General features: G+C 43.4%; 3 protein-coding genes across 6 annotated transcripts; 2 read left to right on the forward strand and 1 right to left on the reverse strand.

The window, feature by feature from the left end:
• Window positions 1-1,263: 1,263 nt before the first annotated feature.
• On the forward strand, window positions 1,264-8,981 carry LOC110081836 (mpv17-like protein). Of its 4 annotated transcripts, XM_020798888.3 has the most exons (7): window positions 1,264-1,363; window positions 2,120-2,247; window positions 4,675-4,754; window positions 5,565-5,994; window positions 6,084-6,154; window positions 7,192-7,221; window positions 8,667-8,981. In XM_020798888.3, the coding sequence occupies exons 4-7, from the start codon at window positions 5,673-5,675 to the stop codon at window positions 8,871-8,873; spliced, it is 630 nt and encodes a 209-aa protein (XP_020654547.3). In that variant the 5' UTR covers window positions 1,264-1,363; window positions 2,120-2,247; window positions 4,675-4,754; window positions 5,565-5,672; the 3' UTR covers window positions 8,874-8,981. The 4 variants fall into 4 exon arrangements, with proteins under 4 accessions (XP_020654547.3, XP_020654552.3, XP_020654553.3 ...); XM_020798893.3 differs by lacking the exon at window positions 4,675-4,754; XM_020798894.3 differs by lacking the exons at window positions 1,264-1,363; window positions 2,120-2,247 and adding an exon at window positions 2,565-2,665.
• Window positions 8,982-10,995: 2,014 nt separating this feature from the next.
• IZUMO2 (IZUMO family member 2) lies at window positions 10,996-18,599 on the forward strand. Its single transcript, XM_020798901.3, has 7 exons — window positions 10,996-11,273; window positions 13,936-14,010; window positions 14,457-14,543; window positions 14,700-14,720; window positions 15,490-15,570; window positions 18,053-18,176; window positions 18,348-18,599. The coding sequence occupies exons 1-7, from the start codon at window positions 11,039-11,041 to the stop codon at window positions 18,388-18,390; spliced, it is 666 nt and encodes a 221-aa protein (XP_020654560.3). The 5' UTR covers window positions 10,996-11,038; the 3' UTR covers window positions 18,391-18,599.
• Window positions 16,483-22,571, reverse strand: IZUMO3 (IZUMO family member 3). Its single transcript, XM_078377074.1, has 8 exons — window positions 22,212-22,571; window positions 22,028-22,105; window positions 21,150-21,239; window positions 19,850-19,867; window positions 19,624-19,704; window positions 19,360-19,450; window positions 18,808-18,958; window positions 16,483-16,645 (listed from the first exon to the last, which is right to left on the reverse strand). Exons 1-7 carry the CDS (start codon window positions 22,441-22,443, stop codon window positions 18,901-18,903), a joined length of 648 nt encoding a protein of 215 aa, XP_078233200.1. The 5' UTR covers window positions 22,444-22,571; the 3' UTR covers window positions 16,483-16,645; window positions 18,808-18,900.
• Between the last annotated feature and the right edge of the window lie 29 nt (window positions 22,572-22,600).

Consider the following 22,600-nt stretch of genomic DNA (forward strand, 5'->3'; position numbering starts at 1 on the left):
TGACACAGCAGAACTCCATGGGTGATGATGACCAAAGGGAACCACGCACAGTAAATGAAATTGGCCGGGGCAAGGCTGAGTGGAAAGGTTTCCTCCTGAGCTACTTTTAGAGGTAGAAATGACTCAACAAAATGGCCTACGAGGAGCCTCTCTCCAAAACGATGAGGCATGAAAGAGCACGGCTATATTTGTAGGTCTGATGCCCAGGGCAAATGCTTGCTGCATGCGCAAAAACACGGAAAGGGGAAACTCCCTCAAAAACCAAACAGGAACATGCTGTCAGCATGGCAGAGGAAAGAGGCTGAGATACATTGCTTATCATTTGCATGACTTGTCCTTCAGTGTCATAGAATCTAGGAGTATGTAGGCTTTTGTATTACACAGAATTCTTGATCAAACTGTTCAGTCCCAACTAACAAAGGGCTTTGTAATGCAAATATTTATTGGTTATTTTGGATAGGCAGCAACCTAGGCCTTATTGGCCAAATGTGACAGTCTTGGCCATACTAATTGGAGGTATTGGGAGCTGTGTTGTTGTTTAGTCATTTTGTGGTGTCCGACTCTTCATGACCCCATGGACCAGAGCACGCCAGGCCCTCCTGTCTTCCACTGCCTCCTGAAGTGGGTCAAATTCATGTTGGGCGCTTCAATGACACTGTCCAGCCATCTCGTCCTCTGTCGTCCCCTTCTCCTCTTGCCTTCACACTTTCCCAATATCAGGGTCTTTTCCAGGGAATCTTCTCTTCTCATAAGATGGCCAAAGTATTGGAGCCTCAGCTTCAGGATCTGTCCTTCCAGTGAGCACTCAGGGTTGATTTCCTTCAAAATGGATAGGTTTGTTCTCTTTGCAGTCCAGGGGACTCTCAAGAGTCTCCTCCAGCACCACAATTCAAAAGCATCAATTCTCCGGCGGTCAGCCTTCTTTATGGTCCAGCTCTCACTTCTATACATCGCTACTGGAAAAACCATAGCTTTGACTATGTAGACCTTTGTTGGCAAGGTGATGTCTCTGCTTTTTAAGATACTGTCTACGTTTGTCATCGCTTTCCTCCCAAGATGCAGGAATCTTTTAATTTCATGGCTGCTATCACCATCTGCAGTGATCAGTCTTCCTTCATCTGGCCTCCCTCCCAGCTCCTTCTGCTGGAGATGAAACAGTACCACCTAGTGTCCAAACAAAAATTTGATCAAATTGAAAGCAGCAGCAGCAGCAATAAAAGGCCTTTGGCCCTTTAAAGACTACGAGTTTTTATCTACCTCAGGTTTCCCTAGACAGTAGCCCACTTTCACAGAAGAGGGAAGAAAACAAACCACAGATCCTGGGGCTAAAATGAGGTGCATGAACTCAAATGGAGCTCCAGAAGTCAGTTTTTAAGTTTATCTTATTTTTACTGCTAGAATTCACAGAGGGGCCTCTGGACTTTCTGTCTCAAGTACCAAACCTAATTTTGCTAGCTTTGGGCACTTGTGTGAGAGAGTTATTTCACTTAATGTTCTGCCTCAGGTAGCACCATGTTGCTGGGTGGACCTTGTAGTTTTTGAATATCTGGAGCTTACCCACCTCTTGTGTGTAGCAGAGAGCTTGGAAATGCAGAACTATTAGGATAGTAATAGCTCTATGTGACAATTTAGCTTTAGGTAATGAGGTTGCAGAGTGAAGAAGTAACTAGTTACAAGCAACATAGTTACTTATGACAAATTACTTTGGGGATAATAATTCCATCCAAATGTGTTTCAGAAGTTAAGATAACAAGTCATTACAGCTTTGCTTTTGCTGTAAAGAACAGCATTGTCTAGTTACTTTCAAAAGTTAGTTTATAAGGGTATCTTGAGAATAATCAGAAATGGTCACTAGGGGGAACTGGAGATTATTTCTTTGGCCTGCTAAGGAAGAAACAGATAACAACTGGGATGAGGACCGTGGCCGTGGGAAGGGCCACCTGGCTACACCACAGCAATGGCTAACACTCACAAGTTCTTTTAACTTATCAGCATTCTAAGATATAAGGGGGTGTAATGAAGTTACAGGTTGGGAAGACTGAGAGAAATCAAAGTGAAATTACTCTAAGTAACGGCTTCCAGTGGTTTTTAAAGATTGATTTTTTTCTCATTTTGGCAGGAAATCCCCATGTTTTATGCCATACTCTTGTTGGCTTGTTAATGCGGGACAGCAAGGCTAATCACTGCTTTTGCAAAGTCACTTCTAAAAAGTGGCTTCTAAAAATATTTCAGCTGCCGTCATAAAAGGTAGGTGGTCTGTTTCTGCAGTTTTTTTCTCCCTGGAAAACTACCCCCCCTTTTTTTCTTTTGATTCTTTCATTTTTTGACTCTTTCATTCCCAGATTGTATCCTAGGAGAAAGGCTTATATTATCATGTGTGGTCAACTTCTTGCCCAGCTTCTGGGTTTGCCCACCCATCCCCACCCCACCCCCAAAAATCAGCAGACAACCAGGAGGCAGCTGAGCAGTGTGTGTGTGTTTGTGTGTGTGTGTGCAAGAAGATCCAAGGGTTGTTTCTGCGGGGCCCCCCCAGCAGTCCTCCTGTTCTGCACCCTTCCCATGTGCCCGGCTATTTTTAGCCCTGCAAAGCAGACAGCATGGCTGTGGCTGGCCGGTTCCTTCTCTTTCTTTTAGTCCAGGACCAGAATTAGAACAGAAGTTTGGGGTAATAATGATTTCAATTCAGGTGGGGTGGAGGGGGGAATCTCTGAGAAAGAGGGTGTTTGTGTGTTTCTTTAAATGCCTGCATTGTTTCAGAGAAGGAGTTTTCAGTTTCTCAAACACATCTTATCATCTGTGGCAGGGATGGGATATGCCTTGAATTAAAAACAGAAATGATATCCGAGGATTGATGTTTTATATAGATTTCATCTAGACTTTGGAAAGTTTGCCTTTTTCTTAAACTCCCAGAATCCCCCAGGCAGCATGGGAGTTGTAGTCCAAAGTAAGTTTGTAAGCTCTGCTTTTGATGCCATGTCTACCACTGATGGTAGGGCTGAGAGGGTGAAAGCTGGTTGTAATTTGTGTCTAATAATTTTCTCTCTCTGGAGGCATCGGAATTTTGGAATACAATTCCAAGGATCCCGCTTTTGTCACTGCATGGACCAGTTGGGGTTCTGGTTTGGGAAAGGCTGGGTTGGTTGCAGTGTTGGACCAGAACTGAAGAGAGCCTCTTGGCCAGTCATATCTCCTAGCTGAAGCTATCTTACAGGACTGTCACAAGGATAAGAAGGAGAACCATATATATTGTCTGAGGGTCCCCGAAGGAAAGTTGAGATGTATAGTCAGTTACATAAATAAATCCCCTGTGATGGAATACCATGCATGTTAGACCTTGGCCACAGATCTGTTTCCTGCTGTTGCTGTCAAACTTTGGTGGAGAACCAGCTCCTAGTATCAATTAGATCTAATATTTTCCACCAGCAGGTAGTTTCAATATGTTATTTTGAATGCTTATCCTTCCACCATCAAGGTTTGTGGCAGAAGAGGCAAATTGTGCAAACTGAGGGGGCGAATGTCTGTTACATGCAGGAAGAATATTGTTGCTTCTTAAAAAGTCATGTGAATTTTGAAAGGATGTGCATACACAAAGGGATTTATTATGTTGGTGCAGAGTATGGCCAAGGGCCTAAAGGGCAGGACATTCCAGTCGACAGGAATAAGTAAAGCTGATTTACTTACAGTGTATATGATCAACAGTGCACAATCAGCAGAACTAGTGAAAATTAATTTTTAATTCCAACTTCTAGACTCTCCCATTGTGATGACTGAAGGATTTTGGAAGGCATTATCAAAAACAAAAAAACGTATATGTTTATAAGGCACTGTGTTGTAGTTGGCCAGCATGTAGAGTGAGTGGTTACCATGTACATTTGGGGTATGATTTGAAAATGACTGAAATATTCAGCGGCACGGAGAGAAGACATAGTCTTTGTGTGTCCATATTAGAGTCTGTGTAACAATCAGATCACACCATGCATGTGCAGGAATACCTATGTCTAGGTAGCAATTCAAAATATGGGTGTTGGGAGACAGATCCTGCTAGGCACACAAACAGGTTTGTATAAATGTAGACAAACTTCGTAGTTGGAGAAAAAGTTATATTTGCATTACAAACAGCGAAAGAAAGAAAGAAAGAAAGAAAGAAAGAAAGAAAGAAAGAAAGAAAGAAAGAAAGAAAGAAAGAAAGAAAGAAAGAAAGAAAGAAAGAAAGAAAGAAAGAAAGAAATTCAAACTGATTTACTTGTTAGAGTCATGAAATTTATTGTTTTATGAAGGTGCTGGGATTTTTTTTTTTGTCCTTCCTGTTCTTGCAGATTTATAACTGTTTGGAAGAATCAATCCACCAGTCTTCTGAGTCTAAAATATTGGCACATCTCTAGAATGGGTGTTTGTGTGTTTTTATGAGAGGGTGTGCTGTCTTTGAGCAGAGATTTTGTACTCGGGGAAATCACATGCACATACATATAAGGGCATTTTAATGGGTGTGTGAAGAGGAATGTGCTACATGAATATGATATGAGTCATGTATAATATCACATGACAATGTCATTTGTGCTTCTTTATCAAGAAGCGTGTGTTTGCGCAAATGGGTAGATTATTTATTTACAGATTAGTATGTGTGAAAATGTGGTTGTTTCTTTATCATATTTCTATACTTTCTGAATTTACCAGATACTTGGAATTATATAACATACAGAAGAAATGGGTGGATATTGAAATAAATCACAATAACAAAAGCAGCAAAGAAGAAGGTGAAAGAATCTTAGAATATTATTAATTCTTTATATTTGAATATTTTACTGTTTTTAGCTTTCATTGTGTTCTTAATGACGTAAGCCACCTTGGGTCCTTTTTAAGGAGAAATGCAGGGGAGAAATATTTTAAATGAGTAAATAAACTATGGGAACAGCAATAAAGCAACATCCTGTGCTATTTAAGAAAAAAAAACTAGAGAAATAAACAAAATAGCGTTTTCAGGACTGCTTAACTGGACCCTATTTTGCATTTCTTCTAGCATTACTGGCTTATTTATTCTCCTTGACTTTTTAAGAAATATTTGAAAGCTTTAAAGACCTGTTGAAGATCCCTCTTAGGTTGAAAGTTTTACATCTCAGAGCCTCTCTACTCCTGATTTCTGTCTCTACCTCTGCTGTGATGCTTTTTTAAAAAATTGAGAACTGAAGTTCACATACAGCGTAAAGTAAATAAAGTAATTAGATGCCTGCATGTTCAGAAATTGTATTCAGTGAGGACTGTGTGCTTATGTTCTCTATGCTGTCAAGCCAGAACCACCATATAGCGACCCTGATGGGGCTTTCCAGGGAAGTGAAATATTTAAAGAGTTTTTTGCGAGCTCCATTCCCTCAGTGAGTTTCCATGGCCAAGCCGAGATTCGAACCCTGTGCTCCAGAGTCCTAGTCTGTCACTCTATCCACTACAATGGGAATAATCTCAGTGAGGATTAATCCCCACCCACCCCAAACTGTGCCTTGAGTTGCAGCTTGTTTGAATTTGTCTGTCTTTCTCTTTCGCTTTGTGTGCGTCCCTGGATTAATTTGCAGACAACCTACTTACCTGCAGGAAGGAACATTACAACTCACCTGAGCAGAGCATCACCACCTAGTGGCTGTCTTGAGGAACTGCACTTCTGCCACACCAGCTGAAATTTGATGTGCCGCCTGCTTGCTGTGGTCCATCGCCATCCTTTGCTAGTAAATGTCATTGCTTATGGGACCCTGTTCTCTGCAGCAGATGTGGCCCAGCAGGTGTTGTCTAGGCCCCATTGGCATCACCTTGGGCACGATGCTTTGGATCTGAAGCAGACAACCAAAGTAGCATTGGTCGGGTTTACTTTCCATGCCAACTTCAACTACATTTGGTTCCGAAGCCTGGAGCGCTTTCTTCCAGGAAGAAATGCTACCAAGGTGATGGCAAAGGTTGCTTGCGATCAGGCCATAGCTGCCCCTATCACCATTGGAGCATTTTACACAGGTAAGAGGAAATGAGATGGGGGAGCTTTAAGGTGGGGGCTCCTTTGCAGATGGCCATGTGGTGTTCAGTCTCTCCCCTGCCTTTGCCAGGCCTGTCTCTCCTGGATGGGGAACCTGACATCTTTGAGAAGTTACAAGAGAAGTTTTGGCCATCTTACAAGGTAATTTAAATAATCTCCTGAAGTGTTAAGAACATCAGAAGAGCCCTGCTGGATCAGGCCAAGGGCCCATCTAGTCCAGCTTCCTGTATCTCACAGTGGCCCCACCAGATGCCTCTGGAAGCACACGAGACAACTAGATACCTGTCTCCTGATAACCCTTCCTTGCATCTGGCATTTTGAAGAACCTTCCTTTTAAGCCTGGAACTTATACATCCCCATCATGGCTTGTAACCTGCAATGGACTTTTCTTCCCAAAAAATCTGTCCAGTCCCCTTTTAAAGGAATCTAGGCCAGATGCTGTCACCACATCCTGTGGCAAGGAGTTCCACGGTAACCTGTTATCACCTTCATCCCAATTCCAACCTTCTTATGGACGTACTCAGATAAGACACGTATTGTCTCAATGCTGACAACAGGTCCAGTCTGTGTGGCAAACTGGGGTGCGTGGTGTATGCTGAAGAACTGAAGTTGATGCTGATATATTGGCTAAGGGTACCACTACAATCCTGGCAACACAGGATTTAAACTAAAGACTTCCTAGTTTACCTTGTTGTCTTCTATCAATTAATTGTGCTAAAGGAACTTCTTGAAGCTTTGCATTTCAAGCTTTGGTTGCTTCATAGATGAGAGTACATGTTCAGAGATTGGAAAAGCTTCTTTTTGAACTGTGCTTTCCCCACCCACCCCAAAGCTTATTCAGATTTCCCCAGGGTAACCTTTTCCAGGCTCTGCCTTCAACACCTTTATGTGCTTATTCACAACTAGTGCTGTGCATCTCCTGCCCTCCTGAACATGCATTAAATCAACGCTTTACAAAAGAAAATAAAAGGAGGTAGAAATAAAATGAGAAATGCATTGATTTACATTTAGTCACCCTGCTTCAAATGGAAAACAAAATTGTTGAGGGAGGCAGGCTTGAAGCAGTGCCTGAATTGTTTCTGTTTATCAGAAAGAGACACAGGTTTTAGTTAAATCCTACTACCGGGAGCCTTAACACCTACCTTGATACTCAAATTGCTATTCTTTTCCTCTTTCAGGCTGGGGTGCTGTGCTGGACTTTATTCCAGGTAAATATTGCTGCCATCTCTTTTCATCTTTCACCTTGATGCTTTTTTAAAAATAAAATTGTCCTCTTGGTTGGCCTAACAAATATGTCATTTTAGAGTATGGATTTTGGAGTCTGAGCAGGTCAGTTTCCCTCTGCCTGACTTACATTTTAGAGTTGTGTTTGGGATAAAATATTTAGGAAGGAAACTGGCTGGCTAGCTCAGTGAGTGAAATACCTGGCTGTCAAGCCACAGGTTAGGAGCTCAATTCCCCCATGGTGCCTCCTGTGAGTAGAGCCAGCCTGTTTGGCCTTGGGCAAGCTGCACAGTTCCATGGCACTGCGAGAAGAAGGGAATGATAAGTCATTTCAGAGTACTCTGTACTTCAGAAACCCTGGAAAGGGTCGGCATAAATCAGAATTGACTTGATGACATGTAGTTAATCTTGTTGTTGTTGTTAAAAAAACATGAGGCACAATAAATCAAAATTATAAAAACATTGACTCGTATTATATAACAGATACAAGTTTTAATCAAAAACCGAAGCATCTGTTAAATATCAGCACAGTATGTATGCTGTTCCTAATATTGCCAGTTTTTGTAGCTCTGATGGTGTTCTTTCTGAGATCTGCAACTGCTTGTAGTACTGGGTGAAATTTTTCTTGATATTGTTCCCAAAGCCCCGATGACTACAGGGACCACTGAATTGTGTTTCATTCACAAGTGAGGTGTTTCGATTGCCAAGTCTCTGTACTTTGTTAGTTTTTCCAATTCTTTATTTTCAACTCTGGCATCCCCTGGAATTGCAATGTCAATGATCCAGAAATTTCTTCACTCTATTACTACTATGTCTGATGTGTTATGTTTGAGGTCTCTGTCAGTTTGCATCTGGAAGTCTGAAAAGTTCTTGACTTCCTCATTTTCTGTCACCTTCCCTACCTGAAGTTCCCATGGGTTTTGGAGGCTGGCAAGTTATAATGACCATAATGACTGGTCATTATGCAAAACATAATCATAATCATACTCATACTCATAATCATAATTTATTTTAATTTTAATTTTAATTTTAATTTTTGTTGTTGTTGTTGTTGTTGTTGTTGTTGTTATTATTATTATTATTATTATGGTGGTGGTGGTGGTGGTGGTGGTGGTGGTGGTGGTGGTGGTGATTGATGTTGATGTTCTTAATTCTTGGGATAAAATGGGGTAGAGGGAAGCGAACTATATATGTTGCCCTGACCACCTTAGAGGGATAGGTACGGTGAAAATATAATCAGTGGAACAAAATAATGCTAGGGTATGGAATTATGGGATTTGTAGTCCAAAAGGCAACTTTCCCATCTCTGGCTGAGTCTGACCCAGCCAGTTGAAGGCTGGTGCAGGCATGGCCTTGGAAAATGTGTTCTAGTCTCAGAATTGTTTCCAGTTGATCTTCCTTGTTCGCTGTTTGATTTCTTTTCCACCAGGCCGTGAATTTTATGCTTGTACCTCCGGTGCTGCGCACAGCCTACGTGGGTGCCTGCTCCTTTCTGTGGACAACTTTTCTGTGCTACCTGCGCCAAAGCGATCCCCCTGATGCCATCTTCCAGCTCTTCCGGGCACTTCCAGGGTTGGGTTGGCTGTACCCACAGATGGCAGGAGAGAATCCAGGGAATGGGCCTTCTGAAAAATAACAATGGGTCGTCCTGAGTCCTGCTGTGTCCCCCGTCCTTAGTCCCCAGATTGTAGTACATGGTTACATAAGCTACTGTTGTACTCAGAATAAATCCTGTCCTCTCTGAGTTACAGTTTCTTTCAGGTTTGAAATATAAAGTAATTGCTACTTCTTGTTGTTGTTTTTTTCTCATGATGCTCAAAATGCTGCCCTAGGCAGGTGTTTCACCGTGATTAACAGCAGAGCTAGCGTTTTTACAGTGGTGGCCCTGAAGCTGTGGGAAATGCTTTTTCACCTGAGGGGCCGAGTTGTATCTGGCCCACCTGTCTTTTATTTGTTTGTTTGTTTGTTTGTTTGTTTGATTGATTTATACCCCGCCTATCTGGACTACTCGTCCACTCTAGGCGGCTTCCAATATAAATTAAAACAGTAAAATACAAAAATATACATAAGCGTCTGAAGTGTCCTGACCTAACCTGTAAGGATCCTGAAAGGAATGCAGGCAAAATAGTGTACATGGAAGGCTTTGGAGGCTTTACAGCAAGGGTCAGGGAACTTTTTTACCTTTTGCCCCCCCCCAAAAATTTATATACGTTGACATTACCCCCACCCCTTGGCTCTTGCCGTTCACGGCCGACCCCATCTCTGCGCTCGCCCGGGATCTGTGGCCACCGTCTGGGCAGCCAGTCTGGAGCTGCCACACCGCTGGGAAAGCGCGTCCTTGGCGAGGGGAGGCAGGCACCGCAGGGCTGGCAGGTCCACTGGCCATGCGCTCAGGTGAGGCGGGGTGGGAAGGGGGCCTCCTCGCCAGTGCACTGGGCGGGCAGGCGTGGGCAGGAAGGAGAGCCCCGGCCAGGACTCCGCCAGGCAAAGAGTCCAGCTGGCCGGGTGCGCCATCCTCCTCCCCACACATTTTGGAGGCGAGGAGGACAGGCAGGTGCCCTGTGCAGTTCCCCGCGACAGAACGACCGCCTACACACAGCATCGTCGGAAATAAAATGCCTGGGGGTAAAATACCTGCCGCAACCATCCTCATTACCCTTGGGATTTTCATTTTTACCCCATTTGGGGTAATTTACCCCTGTTCCCTGACCACTGCTTTACAGGCTTTCTTGAGAGACACCAGCTGCCTTTAGATCTTCCTTTGGTGAAAAGCCATTTGATCTTGACATGACAAAGGAAGAGAAGGGAAGCTGGTCTGATCAGAAGCCAACTTACTGCTATTTTTTACTCTCAGGTGTCATTGAGCAGCAGCCATTTCACCAGAGTACCTAATCTATTGCACTGGTTATCATAAGAATGGTACAAAATTATAAAACACTACTCTCTGTTCCCCCACCCCTGGCCTGCCATCTTCTCTTCTCTACTTTTTTGATTTAAATTATGATTTCAGTGAAAAAATTATTTAATTTGATTTTTTTTAAAAACCGTTGCCATTTTGCATTTTGTATCACGCCTTTTAGATAATATCCCTCAATGCCAAAATTTGTTTTCTTTCCCAACTCCTTTGGAATTTGGGGCGGAGGGTGAACATGGTACAGTAATTTTTGTAAAATGCTTTCTCAATGTGAGCAATTAGTACTAGTAACTTCAGTGTCCGTAGATCATGATTGGAAATGCACATCCTTCCTTTTGGATAACGATATTCTTTTTAACGATATTGTTTTTAAGCATGAGCGCTCCACACCAAGCCACGTGTCCCCACCCCTCAAAGTTGTTAAGACAGAAAGAGAGACATGTGGCCTTCCAGTTATTTCTGGACTCTTATCTCCCATCAGCTCCATCTTGGATGCCCACTTTTTTATTATTATTATTATTATTATTATTATTATTATTATTATTATTATTATTATTATTATTATTATTATTATTATTATTATTATTATTATTATTATTATTATTATTATTATTATTATTATTATTAAGATTTATACCCCGCCTATCTGGACGACTCATCCACTCTAGGCGGCTGATGGAAAAAGAATCTTTAAAAAATCTCCCCATCCATGTCTTAGCATCTTCACAAGATGGGCAGTCTTCACTTGCAGTCCTGCAGCCTGAAAAAAAATATAATTTGGGGTGACAGTTCGAACAAGCCCCTAGCCAGTTAGCAGGATGCCTCTTCTGTGATGTCACTTCCTGCAGAACCTCAAGATAACCATTTATTGTGGTTTAAGCTTAGCCATGTTTATCCCAGGCCTTCCTGTCCTGTTGCTTCTAATCTGGTTGCCCACAAGCATCTTGGGCTGTCTGCAGTGTGACCAGAAATTCAAGGAGAACGTAGCTCAGCTCCGGACAGTGGTGGTACCACGCCAGATCCATGACACTCGCCTCAAGGAACGGGCTGAAGTTTTTCTCAAAGGTCTTGAAGGAAACTTCTTCATGCACTATGCCACCAGCCAGTTTTCTGGTTTTGCTGGTACTGCTTTAGCTCTGGTTAACATTGGTGTACCATACCTCTGAGCCCTTTTCTCTGGTGGTGAATGCACAGTTCTTACCTGAACAGTACAAGGGATCCAAACATCCTACCACCAAATAATGTGGCTTGTAGCTGAGGAAAATGTCATCTCTTCCCAAGCTTACATTTCTAGTGCCTTTTCTGAATTGCAGGGAGGAATTTAATATTTTTTACTCAATGATTATGGTAGCAGCAATATCGAAATTAAATTAATCATACTTTTGTCCAAGAATTAACTGATTTCCAGTGATCCAAAGGATGTGTTTCTAATTGCAGGTCTCTCTTGGGCCTCCAAACGAAACTTGAATTGACGGGGCGGGAGGAGGACTTAAAACAGGCTTTTTTACTATATAAAATAAGGTGTGGGAAGCACTCCTTATTCTAGAGGCAAGTTACTTACCTTTTAAAAAAAATATATCCTGGTAGGGTTTCAGGAGATCGCAAGAATGGAACTGGGGGCACACAAGCAGCCCATGAGCCGTGCAATTTGCCGACCTGCTTTGTTCTCATTTTCCTGTCATCCGTTTTCTCCTATCTGCTGCCCACCAGATGTGTTTGACTGAGATTCCCATCATCCCCAGCCAGCATGATCTCTAGCCAGCATAGCCAAAATACAACCCATCGGGAAGGCACCAGGATTCTCTAAAGCAGTGGTTCTTAACGTGGGCGATAATGCCCCCCAGGGGGCGATTTCATTTTTCAGGGGGGCGGCAGAACGAAAAGGGGCGCTGGAGCAGAAGGGGGGCGGTGGGGGGGCGCTGGAGCAAGCCAAACCCTTGAAGATGGCTGCAGCCTTTTTACAGTGTGCATGAATATATATTTTCCTCCAATTTTAATTTAGTTTCAGAGTTTTGTCTTGAAATTTTTAGTTCCTGCATTTGTTTTTATGCCCTTTTTATATTTCTTTTTGCGTCTTAAAATTCACTTGCAACTAAATCATTAAATGTTACTTTTTTGGGGGGCATTTCATTTTCTTGGAATTGAATTTTGTTTTCAGGGGTCATTGGATTTAAGTGTCTTAAACAAACAAACAAACAAACAAACAAACAAACAAACAAACAAACAAACAAGATATCACCGCGGGGAGGGGGGCGATGATAACTTCCTCAATGGCTCAAGGGGGCGTTTCTTTCAAAAAGGTTAAGAACCACTGCTCTAAAGCCCCCTTGACTTCAGTGGGACTGATGCATTAGTAGTACAGAGCAGTGGTCCCCAACCTTGGGCCTCCAGATGTTCTTTGACTACAACTCTCAGAAACCTTCACCACCACCTCTGCTGGCCAGGATTTCTGGGAGTTGAAGTCCAAGAAAATCTGGAGGCTCATGGTTGGGGACCTCTGTGTAGAGCATTGCGCTACTAGCCATGAGCCACGGAAGCTGACACCAGGAGAGCTGAAAGAATGCTGAATCCAACATTCCCAACCCTTAATGTCAGGATCTGGTCGATTAAATAATTATCCTTAAGTTGACCTAATTCTCTGAATTCTCTGAAGGCATCATGGCTGTGTCGCTGGGACAGAAGCGGCGTGGATGGGGCATTGCATTGTAAACCTAAAATACTTACAAAGTTTCAGGAACCTCTAGCTAACATAGCCAGTGGCCATGCTGGCTGAGGGATTTAGTTACAGCACCAAAATGTAACTTTCCCAAGATCTGGTTTATTAATTATTACTCATCTTACACCTTAAATAAATGTGGTCCTGTGCAATAGTTTAGCATACACAGGCGCCTACAATGTAAATGTTGACATAGGGGAACAAGAGAGGAAGAAAAACCGAAGTTAGGTAAAGGTATAATATATTCATATGTTAGTTTTGGTCTCTATAGAAAATCTGGGTTTTGTAGAGGAAACGGAAAGAAGACAGATCTATCTGAACACGTTCTGCAAAACAGTTCAAGGCCTAAAGGACAAGTGATTTTTAAAAGCCCCACTCAGGCAACCAAGGGAAAGCTTGACCAAAGAGAAAGGTCTCTGTCCGCTTGCAGAAGGACAGCAAAGAGGGGGCCAGCCTGGCCTCCTGTGGGAGGGTGTTCCAGAGTCTGGGAGCAGCAACAGAGAAGGCCCTCTCCTGTGTCCCCACCAAATGCACTTGTGAAGGTGGTGGGATCGAGAGGAAGGTCTCTCCTGATGATCTTAACACTTGAGCAGGTTCATAAAGGGAGACACAGTCCTTGAGGTAGCTTAGACCTAAGCCGTTTAGGGCTTCATAGGTTAGAACCAGCGCTTTGAATTGTATCCTTGATGTTGTATTTCCTGCATTGAAGTCAAGGGGGTGATATGTAATATGTACATAATCTCCTCCCAGCTTTACCCCACCCCACTGTGGGGTGGATCAGGCAAATTAAGAGTGCCTGGCTTAAGGTCAAAAGACGTGTTTCATGGCTCCGTGTAGACTAGAAGACAAATTGCCCAATTTGTAATTTAGTTCTTGGGTACCGCACCACCTGTTGGGGTGAGGGACTGTTAAGTAAGCTTTTATTTGGAAAAGTATGCAGTGTAACTCTGCACGCTGCAGATTCTCAGCAGCTCCCTGATACGCTCAAAGTTGCTGTGCCTTTTCTCTGATTGAGGACATTTTGCAGATCTTGGCAATGGCAACCGGCTATCTTTCCCTTCTTCCCAGTTAAAAGCAAAGTGGATGCCCTGATCGAGGAGGCGAGGTCCCGCACAGCCACTCTGCTCCGAACACCTGCTGAAGGTGATGTTCACGACTTCTTATCCCACCCCCCCCAAAAAATGACCTCATGCTGCCGAACTAATGCCCCTGTTTTCCATAGAGCTTAGGAAAGTTACTTTTATGGATCACAGCTCCCAGCATGCCTTAAGCCAGCATGGCCCAAAGGCATATTGGCTGGGTCCTTTTGAAAGTTGTAGTAACTTTTCCAAGCTTTGCATTTTGCTCCATGTGACCTTTGCCTGAAAAGCCCTCCTGAATATTAGATAATGAAAAACAGTAGTTCCTAACCTTGGGTAACCCCGGTGGACTGCAATTCCCAGAAGCCTTCACTACCAGTTATGATGGCCAGGGTTTCTGGGAATTGCACTCCATGAACACCTGGGTTACCAAGGTTGGGAACCACTGGTGTAGGGGGTATTGAACATTTCCATCCCATCCCATAAGGTATCTTCTCAATCCATCCTCAGACCTGGCTCTGCTGGACAAATTGGTTACATTCCGTAGGAAAACCACCATGAAGCTCAAACAGGCATTGAAGGAACACCAAGTGAAAGGTATGGGATCTTCTTCAAGCTTTTACTCCAACTGGATCTTCTCCTGCGGGGAAGTGTGGATGGTTTTGTTGGTGCATACAAAACATAGGTGGATAATAGAAAATTTATAGCAGATATATTCATTTTTGGATTATTATTTTTTTCTTTTTCCTACAGCTTGTGACAAAGAGGGCTGTGGTAAGTGGATCTCATTGCATTACTGGTTATTAGGGGAAGAACCTCTAGTTTAGATGATGAGTGGGAACATGGGTCGGCGAGGAGGGCATTGGGTGTGGCTTGGGAGTTGCTCAAAGGTGTAGCCCCTGGCATTCAGCAAATCAAAGTGGGTCCAAAAAATCTCTTGCCCACAAGTGGGCTGGGCGTTCTGGAGGAACTGTCCTCCTTGCAGACTCCAGTTTTTCCTCTTTTTGTCGCACTTTGAGGAGGCTAGGCCAGTACAAACAATTCCTCTGTAAAATTCCGTGTGTGGCTAATTCAGTTTTGACTCTTAAACAAAATGGATTAGAATATTAACACAGTCAGTCCCCCAGGATTGGGAGAGAGAAATGAACGAGGAGGCGTCAAAAGTGAGCTACACCTTGGTCATACTGAACTGGAAAATAATTGTTTTGTAGGGGAGGGCATTACAACTCATAGAAATCTGCACCCAACATGGGTGCTGGCTTTTTGGGGATGGGGGGGAAGAATGAAGTTGGCTGGGGAATTCTGGGTTTCTTGTAGGTAACTTCTCCAAGTTGTAGGATGCATCTAACCCTGATTTTAGGAATGCTGCACACCCCTATAAATAAAAGCATGTCAGAATTGCACCATGAAGGACTTGCTCTAAAGCTTCAATCTAACGGGTGTTAATTATGGACCCTCCTGGTTCTTATACCGTCCGCATCGGTCTGTGGTTGGCGTTGTCAGTCATATATTCTTCTCCATCCCCCCCCCCCCACTGTTGCAGGCTGGCTCAAATATAAAGTGATTAATTGCAAAAGTTGCCAAGAGACCCTTCCTAGCTGCTTGACCCTCAGCCAATGCTTTGGTAGGTGGAGCTGAAAACCTCTAGTTATTGAGTGGTGGGCAGAGTGGTATGCATGACAACATGGGATAGAGAAGTGGATTTTGTTTTTTTGGGCGGGTGATCTGCGTAACCAAATCCTTCTTGCTAGTTCTTCCATCTTACAAAGTGGAGGAAAACATGGCTTAAGGAACTCTTCAGAAGGAACTGCAGCCAAAGGGTGTTTACTGTTTAGTTCAACGAGAAGGCCCAACATCGGAGCCTTTTTGAAGGGCCAGGAGGAAGACTCACCTGCAGATGCTGGCAAGCTGTCTGGATAGCCTTATTGATCTCAATGGGATTTATTTTAATTTTTGTTGTTGTTGTTTAGTTGTTAAGTCATGTCTGACTCTTCGTGACCCCACGGACCAGAGCACGCCAGGCCCTCCTGTCTTCCACTGCCTCCCGGAGTTGGGTCAAATTCATGCTGGTAGCTTCCATGACACTGTCCAACCATCTTGTCCTCTGTCGTCCCCTTCTCCTCTTGCCTTCACACTTTCCCAACATCAGGGTCTTTTCCAGGGAGTCTTCTCATGAGATGGCTAAAGTATTGGAGCCTCAGCTTCAGGATCTGTCCTTCCTGTTGTAATTAGCCTGCACTAAACATGTGTTTTCTGGCATGTCCAGCCGAGGGAAGCACATGCTTGTGTCAAGGAGAGTGTCACCATTTATAAAAACCAAATTAGCTTCCCCCCCAGCCCCCCCCATACACACAGCCATTTCTACAAGAAATTATGGCAACAGGGCAAAATCTGCAGAGTCCCTCAGCATGTCAACCCCACATGACCACTCATTAGAAGGCTTCAAGTCTATCCTCCTCCAGCATGGCACCTTTCAGATGTGTTAAACTCCACGATTTCCACCATTCTAAAGCATGAGTACAATGGGGATGATGGAGGTTGTTGTAGGTCAAAAGATCTAGGTTGAGGGAGGCTGCCTCTGTGCATGTGCATGTTGTAGGCAAATTGATAGATAGAAAGATGCATTTAGAGTATGAGTATTATTTATGTAGTCAGCATTAGCAGTAGGATATGTTATCTCAGAAATGGTCTCCACAGCCCTGTAAAATAAACCAGGGTGGAAAATCTGAGAAGGAATGGTTATTGTAAGGCTCTATTAGTGGCAGATAACATACATTAATTCTGGGTTTTCCTTGTTTGTAGCTTAGTTTCTTAACCAGACATGCGCAGATTTGTGGGTTTGGGCACTACATCTCACTGCATGGGAAATTCTGGGGGTTATGGTCTAAAAAAACAAATCATGTCTCTATCCTTTATGTTGTTGTTCAAGTAATGGCACAGAACGCTATGGCCTTATGAATTAGTGAACTCTAAAAGGGCTCATCAACAACAGCCCTGCTTAGGTCTTGCTGATGCAAGGCCGTGGTATTCTCAAAGGCTTTGACGGCCAGAATCCAATGGTTGTTGTAGGTTTTTCGGGCTGTTTGGCCATGTTCTGAAGGTTTTTCTTCCTAACATTTCGCCAGTCTCTCTGGCCGGCATCTTCAGAGGACAAGTCAGAACTCTGTCTGTGCTCTGGTGCAGTTTGTGGGATAGTTGAGCATTTATAACTGTGGGATCAGCTTTGTCCTTTTCAGGAGACTCAAACAACATGAGAAACACTGCATACTAAAACAACCAGAAAATCTTCAGTAGCTGAACATGTCCTAAAACAAGCTGGACATGAAATTCTATTTCAAAACACAGAAGTACTGGACAACACCAGCAATCATTATGTTAGACTGCACAGGGAAGCCACTGAAATCCACAAACACCAGCAGAGCTTCAACAAAAAGAAAGTCTACAACTCAACAAAGCCTGGCTCCCAGCACTGAAAAATACAGCCTGCAAATGATCAACAAACTCTACCCAGCCACAAGGACCAGTGATCACTGCACACAAAAGACCAGCTAACATCACGATCAATCACAGTGACAGATCATCTGTCCCCTTATCACAACAATACACCCACAACAAAAAACATGCTGATCACCATAATCACCCAATCTCCTGAAAAGGACAAAAAGCTGATCCCACAGCTATAAATGCTCAACTATCCCACAAACTGCACCAGAGCAAAGACAGAGTTCTGACTCCTGTCCTCTGAAGATGCTGACTACAGAGACTGGCAAGACTTTAAAAACTTTCAGAACATGGCCAATCAGCCCAAAAAACCTACAACAACCATCAAGGCCATGGCTTTCTTATTAAATTAAGTCAATCCATTTCTTTCTTGTTTTTCCTCTTAGTTTCCCAGTCACCTATCTCCTTGGGCTGTTCTGGGGCTAACCCTGAACCACTAGCTTTCACAGAGGTCTGCCTTCCCTACTGAGGACCACAATGGGGGCAGGGGGAAAGAGTTAAAGATAGAGAGGCTTGAGAAAGGAATTCCCAGTGATGAGCAGAAGAGGTGGGGTTTGCTAACAGAAACTTTCTGTGGATGTCAGATCTAGTCTCTCTCCATGCAGTTGACTCACAGGAACGTCTCTCCCTTCGCTATGGAAAACCCCTGAAGGACCCCAATATTGCCCGAACAGGAGTCGCCATTGTCCTGTGTATGGGTGGAGTGCTGTTCTTGATGACAATAAGTGTGTGAGTATGATAACCCCCCACCCCTCGACCTCAGATTCAATCACAGGCCCCTCATGGCCCACTCAAGAGTAAGATCTGTTGTTGTTTTTTAAGCAAAGCCACCAGAGGCAGCTGCAACTCACACTGTGGATTAGGGAGGGTTGGAGTGGCACTAACTTTTCTTCTCCCCAGGATTGTCGTATATTGGAGAAACCGGCTATTTGAGTTTGTTTAGCAGAGATCTGGCCTCTCGTCACTCATTAAGGGACATCGACTGGGGAAAAAACCCTCCAGATCGTAAAGTCCTGGAATTCTGTCCATGTACTCTCTCCATAACAACCTCCAAACTGGTGCTTCTTTTTCTGACCCACACAACAACATGTCTGTAACTCTGTTATCAGCCCCAAATGTTCCATAATAAACAAAACCCCTGACTGTTGTAAACCTTCTCTTTTCTCTGTGTCTCTGTGTCAAAGATCTGGATGTACGTAGCTGCAGCCCAGTTGCCACTAACCAAAGAAAGTAGAGATCTGGGCAGTTAGCACATCTTGACCCACCCCCAGCCCCAGCACTACTAATTCATTAGGCATCATTTCCACCTAGGCAACCAAAACCACTCTTTTCTGCTTGAAACAAAAATGTTATTCGTTACCATACAAATTCAATTTGTTCTAAGCAGCAGGAACTCCAGGAGGCATGGAAGAGGGGATGGGGTTGAAGAGTAGTCCTCCAGGGATAAATGCAGCTACTGAGCCATTACTTTCTCCAACATTTGCTTCTTGTGCTTGAAACACACCAAGTATCTGAAAAACGGGAAAGTGTGGTTAATGGAAGGAGGAGGGAAATCAATTCCTGGGCATTCTTAGAATGGGAGTGGGACTTAGTCTACATGGTAAAGAAGGTGGGGGGAATAGAACGAATTATGTCACTCTAGTTTCAGGCAGGAGACACTTAAAAATATTCTCTCTCCTTTTGAAAACCCCCTGCAGCTCGAAAACTGATCCTTCAGGGAGAAAACCTCCTTGTCATGATAATATTCTTTCTGCCATGTCAACCTTCTCTGACTATGGTCTTGTGAATCATAATTGGATTTGTAGTTTGTTGGAAAGGAAGGCAACTGTGGGCCTGTAGGTCAAGAAAATCTAAAAATCTTAGATAGTATGAGGAATGTTGAGGATATGTCAAAACCATCTACTGTACTCACATAAGCACAATTGAGGTCAGCACCACAGACTCGCAAACCAGGAACACATAAAGAACCACTTCGTTGTATTCTGCAAGCCGTCTGTCTTCCACTAGGGCACAACAGAAATAGCCATTGTAGCAGTGTGTGCTATGTATGCACGTGATTTATGCAAACCAGGTTCCCTGCCCTTGGAAAAATCCCTGTGGACACACTGATTGGTGAGGATTCGAGCGCCAGAATCTCAAAATACCTCCTCTGCCTTCTGCCCATCATATGCCATACCTCCACAGAGCTCTCCATCAAAACATTGGGCAACAATGCGAAGGCAGGTCCAGCAATCTAAAACAGGGCCTTCAGTCACGGCTATGAAAGAAAGAACACCAGAATTAGGAGCCAGAAGCTCTTGGGGATGATCTGATCCCATAACAGGAAGATACAGGATCAGACTGAGGATGGTGAGATTCCAGGACTGTGGTGGTGGTGGGGATGAAATGGTTCTGATACTTACTGCAGTCCTCCGAACAAGCTGAAGGATGGGAAAGGAAAAAAAAATTAGCAAGAAGTAAAGGTGGAGCTTGGCAGTAGTTAGCAAATTGTGGCTGAAGTCCATAAGAAGCTAGAATTCATCCACTAAATCAATGGACCGTACAAAGGATTTGACTCATTGAATCCCCACTGGTTCAATGAGCCTGCTCTAGCTGCAACTTACTACTGGATTTCAACCAATTACTCAGTGTAACCATTTATTTTCCCAATAACTAAGGTACCAATGCATTGCACTAGAATTATATCTTAGTGAGGAGTAACTTATTTTGTGATGTAACAGTAACTTTTCAGTTAATTGAACGGTTATGATAGATGGGAATAGCTGCTCACAAAATCTAAGACAAGGAATATCACAAGATTCAAGGGCTAACTTGTGCTGCGTCTGACACTTTTCTTGAAAAAAATATTATAAATAACGTTCTGTAACTTTTCAGAGTTACTTTAAAATTATGACTGTATTGAGAACCTACTGCTTTTTATCTTGAACTGTAATTATAACTATGGTAATTGCTATTAAAAGAATTCCCAAGTTCTGACTTTCTGGTGATATGTTACTTAATTAAAAAAAAAAAATAGGAAAGCAAGAAACCAAAATGGCAATGCCTACTATAATGGCAGTCTAGTTTTCTTTAAATATATATTACAGTAAAGTGGAGATGTTCCTTCCTTCCTGGATTGACTCTTGACTCCCAGCACTTTCCAAGAATTTCCCAGTCAGAATTCTGGGAGCTTTTACCCAAAGACGGACACCGATATTTCACTCACATGGGATAGGCCTTATCTTCCAGGTCAACTTCCTTTAAAAAAAATGAAACTTTTCCAGTGCTTCCTGGGGAATGAGAGCTGTAGTCTTAGTACCCATTAAGCTCTTTTAAGATGGCTCCTCCAAATAACTACACATACAAAGACCTAGGCCTGGTGTCTTTGTAACTGGTATTGGGACAGTTTCCTCTTTATACAGGAAGTAAGTCCAAGACAGCCTGGAAGTTAGGCCTGTTCCAGTTGAGTGAAATGTAGACATCTGTAGGTGTGTGTCTGTGGGCAGGGACTCTCAGAAATCTGCCTGGAAAGGTTTTGGAGAATTCTGGAAGTTAAAAGAGTCCACAAAAACATTTGACACATTCCTATATAAAGCAGGTTTCGCCTCAACACTCCCCTCACCCAAATCTCTTGGGAAGGGAAGGTTAGTCCTCTGAGTTACAGCAAGGGATGTCGGCAATTTTGTTTCCTGCTTTGCCCACCCTTTCCTTCAAGACTGGTACCGAGATCGGCGAATTTCTCCAGTGTCATCTGCATGCGTTTCCGGAGGCCGGCCCTGAGGTGATACATAGAGAGCTGCCAAAGGAAGACCCCTAGGTAGGAGGAAGGGGAAAGAGGTCAATTCAGCGTAGGAGGAGGGAAAAGAATTCCTGGCGGGGTGGATTACCAGTTTAGATTGACAGAACTGGAAGACTTTGGATGACATGCTAGAGACAGAGTGGCCACCTTCCCCCCACCCCCACCCCAAGGCAGCCAGCAAAGAAAAACTCACCTTCTGCTTTAAAACAACCATTTTTGGTTGAACGTATGTTTAGGAATATGACTGTGCATGGAGTGAATGCTGGCGTTAAAGTACCATAACTGTTTCGGTTTTGGTTGAATCTTTTAGCTCTGGGTGACTTGATGAAAAATACAGGGTCCATTTGCAGGCTTGCTTTTTCACATATGAAGGCCTGCCAGAATCACGTCTCTTGAACACTAACATGTTCTCAGCAAGGATCAATAATGTGCCTTCAGCTAGATATTAAACTGGTATATGTGAAGTATATGCAAATGTATATCCTCTTCATCATTCATACACTAGCCTCCCTCCCTGACTTGATTGAGCCACCAGTTGTTCATGGTTTTTTTTGAGGGGGGGAATACTCCATGTGTCTAAAGAAATGGATTTTGATCCATGGAAGCACCCACTGAAATAAAGCTGTCTTGAACATGCTACAATATTTTATTACCTCCTTCAATTTAGGAAAACATGCTAATGTCTTTATATATATATATTTTTTTTTTTGAATTTCCAGAGTCAATTGATTATTGTGTGAAGGCTGGAGGTTTCCACTACCCAGTCAGAGCTGTATTCCCCATACCCAGTACGCCATTACACCTTTCCACGTGTGATTTTTCTTGATTTCTTGCAAGTAGCTGAGAATATCCGATTTGAGGGACATCACTTTATGGACATCTGTAAGGAAACATTCACAGACGTATTTAGTCTGGAGTTGTGATACCCAACACCTTTCCCCTCCCGCTTTCCCTACTCCACTGATGTGTCTCTGTTTGGCTCGCACCCAACACTCGCTCATATTTCTTTCGAAGGAAGGTGCCGTGCAGATCAGCCAGGGCCTGGACGTGCCGTTCTATGAGGGCGTCACGGTCAGGCAAGTCTTCTGGAAGAATGTCTTTCATCAGCTTTCCCACAGAGTCCAAGAACCGGTGGTCACATTGGAAGCAACCAGCCACAGTTTGGAGGGGTAAGAACCACAAAGAGAAAGCCAAGAGCAAGGAGGGCACTGTTGCCATAGAGACTGCGGCACCATCAAGGCTGGAAGCCACAGCCAAGGCAACCACCTTTCTGTACAGTGGAATTGTGAGAACAATTCCATGACCCGGGAGACATTGCCAAGGAGAGTTTATAGACAAATGGGATTGGCATTGAGTCTCTGTGATGCTTGCGGTA

Source organism: Pogona vitticeps, chromosome 6 (assembly GCF_051106095.1).
Source record: "Pogona vitticeps strain Pit_001003342236 chromosome 6, PviZW2.1, whole genome shotgun sequence".
In the NCBI taxonomy this organism is placed as follows: Eukaryota; Metazoa; Chordata; class Lepidosauria; order Squamata; family Agamidae; genus Pogona; species Pogona vitticeps.

Bases quoted from the DNA above. Each gene is read 5' to 3' on its own strand.
- LOC110081836 (XM_020798888.3), top strand. From the start codon at position 5,673: ATGTGCCGCCTGCTTGCTGTGGTCCATCGCCATCCTTTGCTAGTAAAT. The intron at 5,995-6,083 runs GTAAGAGGAAAT...TGCCTTTGCCAG, and splicing joins CATTGGAGCATTTTACACAG to GCCTGTCTCTCCTGGATGGG. The intron at 7,222-8,666 runs GTAAATATTGCT...CTTTTCCACCAG, and splicing joins TGTGCTGGACTTTATTCCAG to GCCGTGAATTTTATGCTTGT.
- IZUMO2 (XM_020798901.3), top strand. From the start codon at position 11,039: ATGTTTATCCCAGGCCTTCCTGTCCTGTTGCTTCTAATCTGGTTGCCC. The intron at 14,011-14,456 runs GTGATGTTCACG...ATCCATCCTCAG, and splicing joins GCTCCGAACACCTGCTGAAG to ACCTGGCTCTGCTGGACAAA. The intron at 14,721-15,489 runs GTAAGTGGATCT...CCACTGTTGCAG, and splicing joins TTGTGACAAAGAGGGCTGTG to GCTGGCTCAAATATAAAGTG.
- IZUMO3 (XM_078377074.1), bottom strand. From the start codon at position 22,443: ATGGCAACAGTGCCCTCCTTGCTCTTGGCTTTCTCTTTGTGGTTCTTA. The intron at 21,240-22,027 runs GTGTAATGGCGT...CCTCCTACCTAG, and splicing joins GAAAAATCACACGTGGAAAG to GGGTCTTCCTTTGGCAGCTC. The intron at 19,451-19,623 runs GTATGGCATATG...GTTGTGCCCTAG, and splicing joins TGATGGAGAGCTCTGTGGAG to TGGAAGACAGACGGCTTGCA.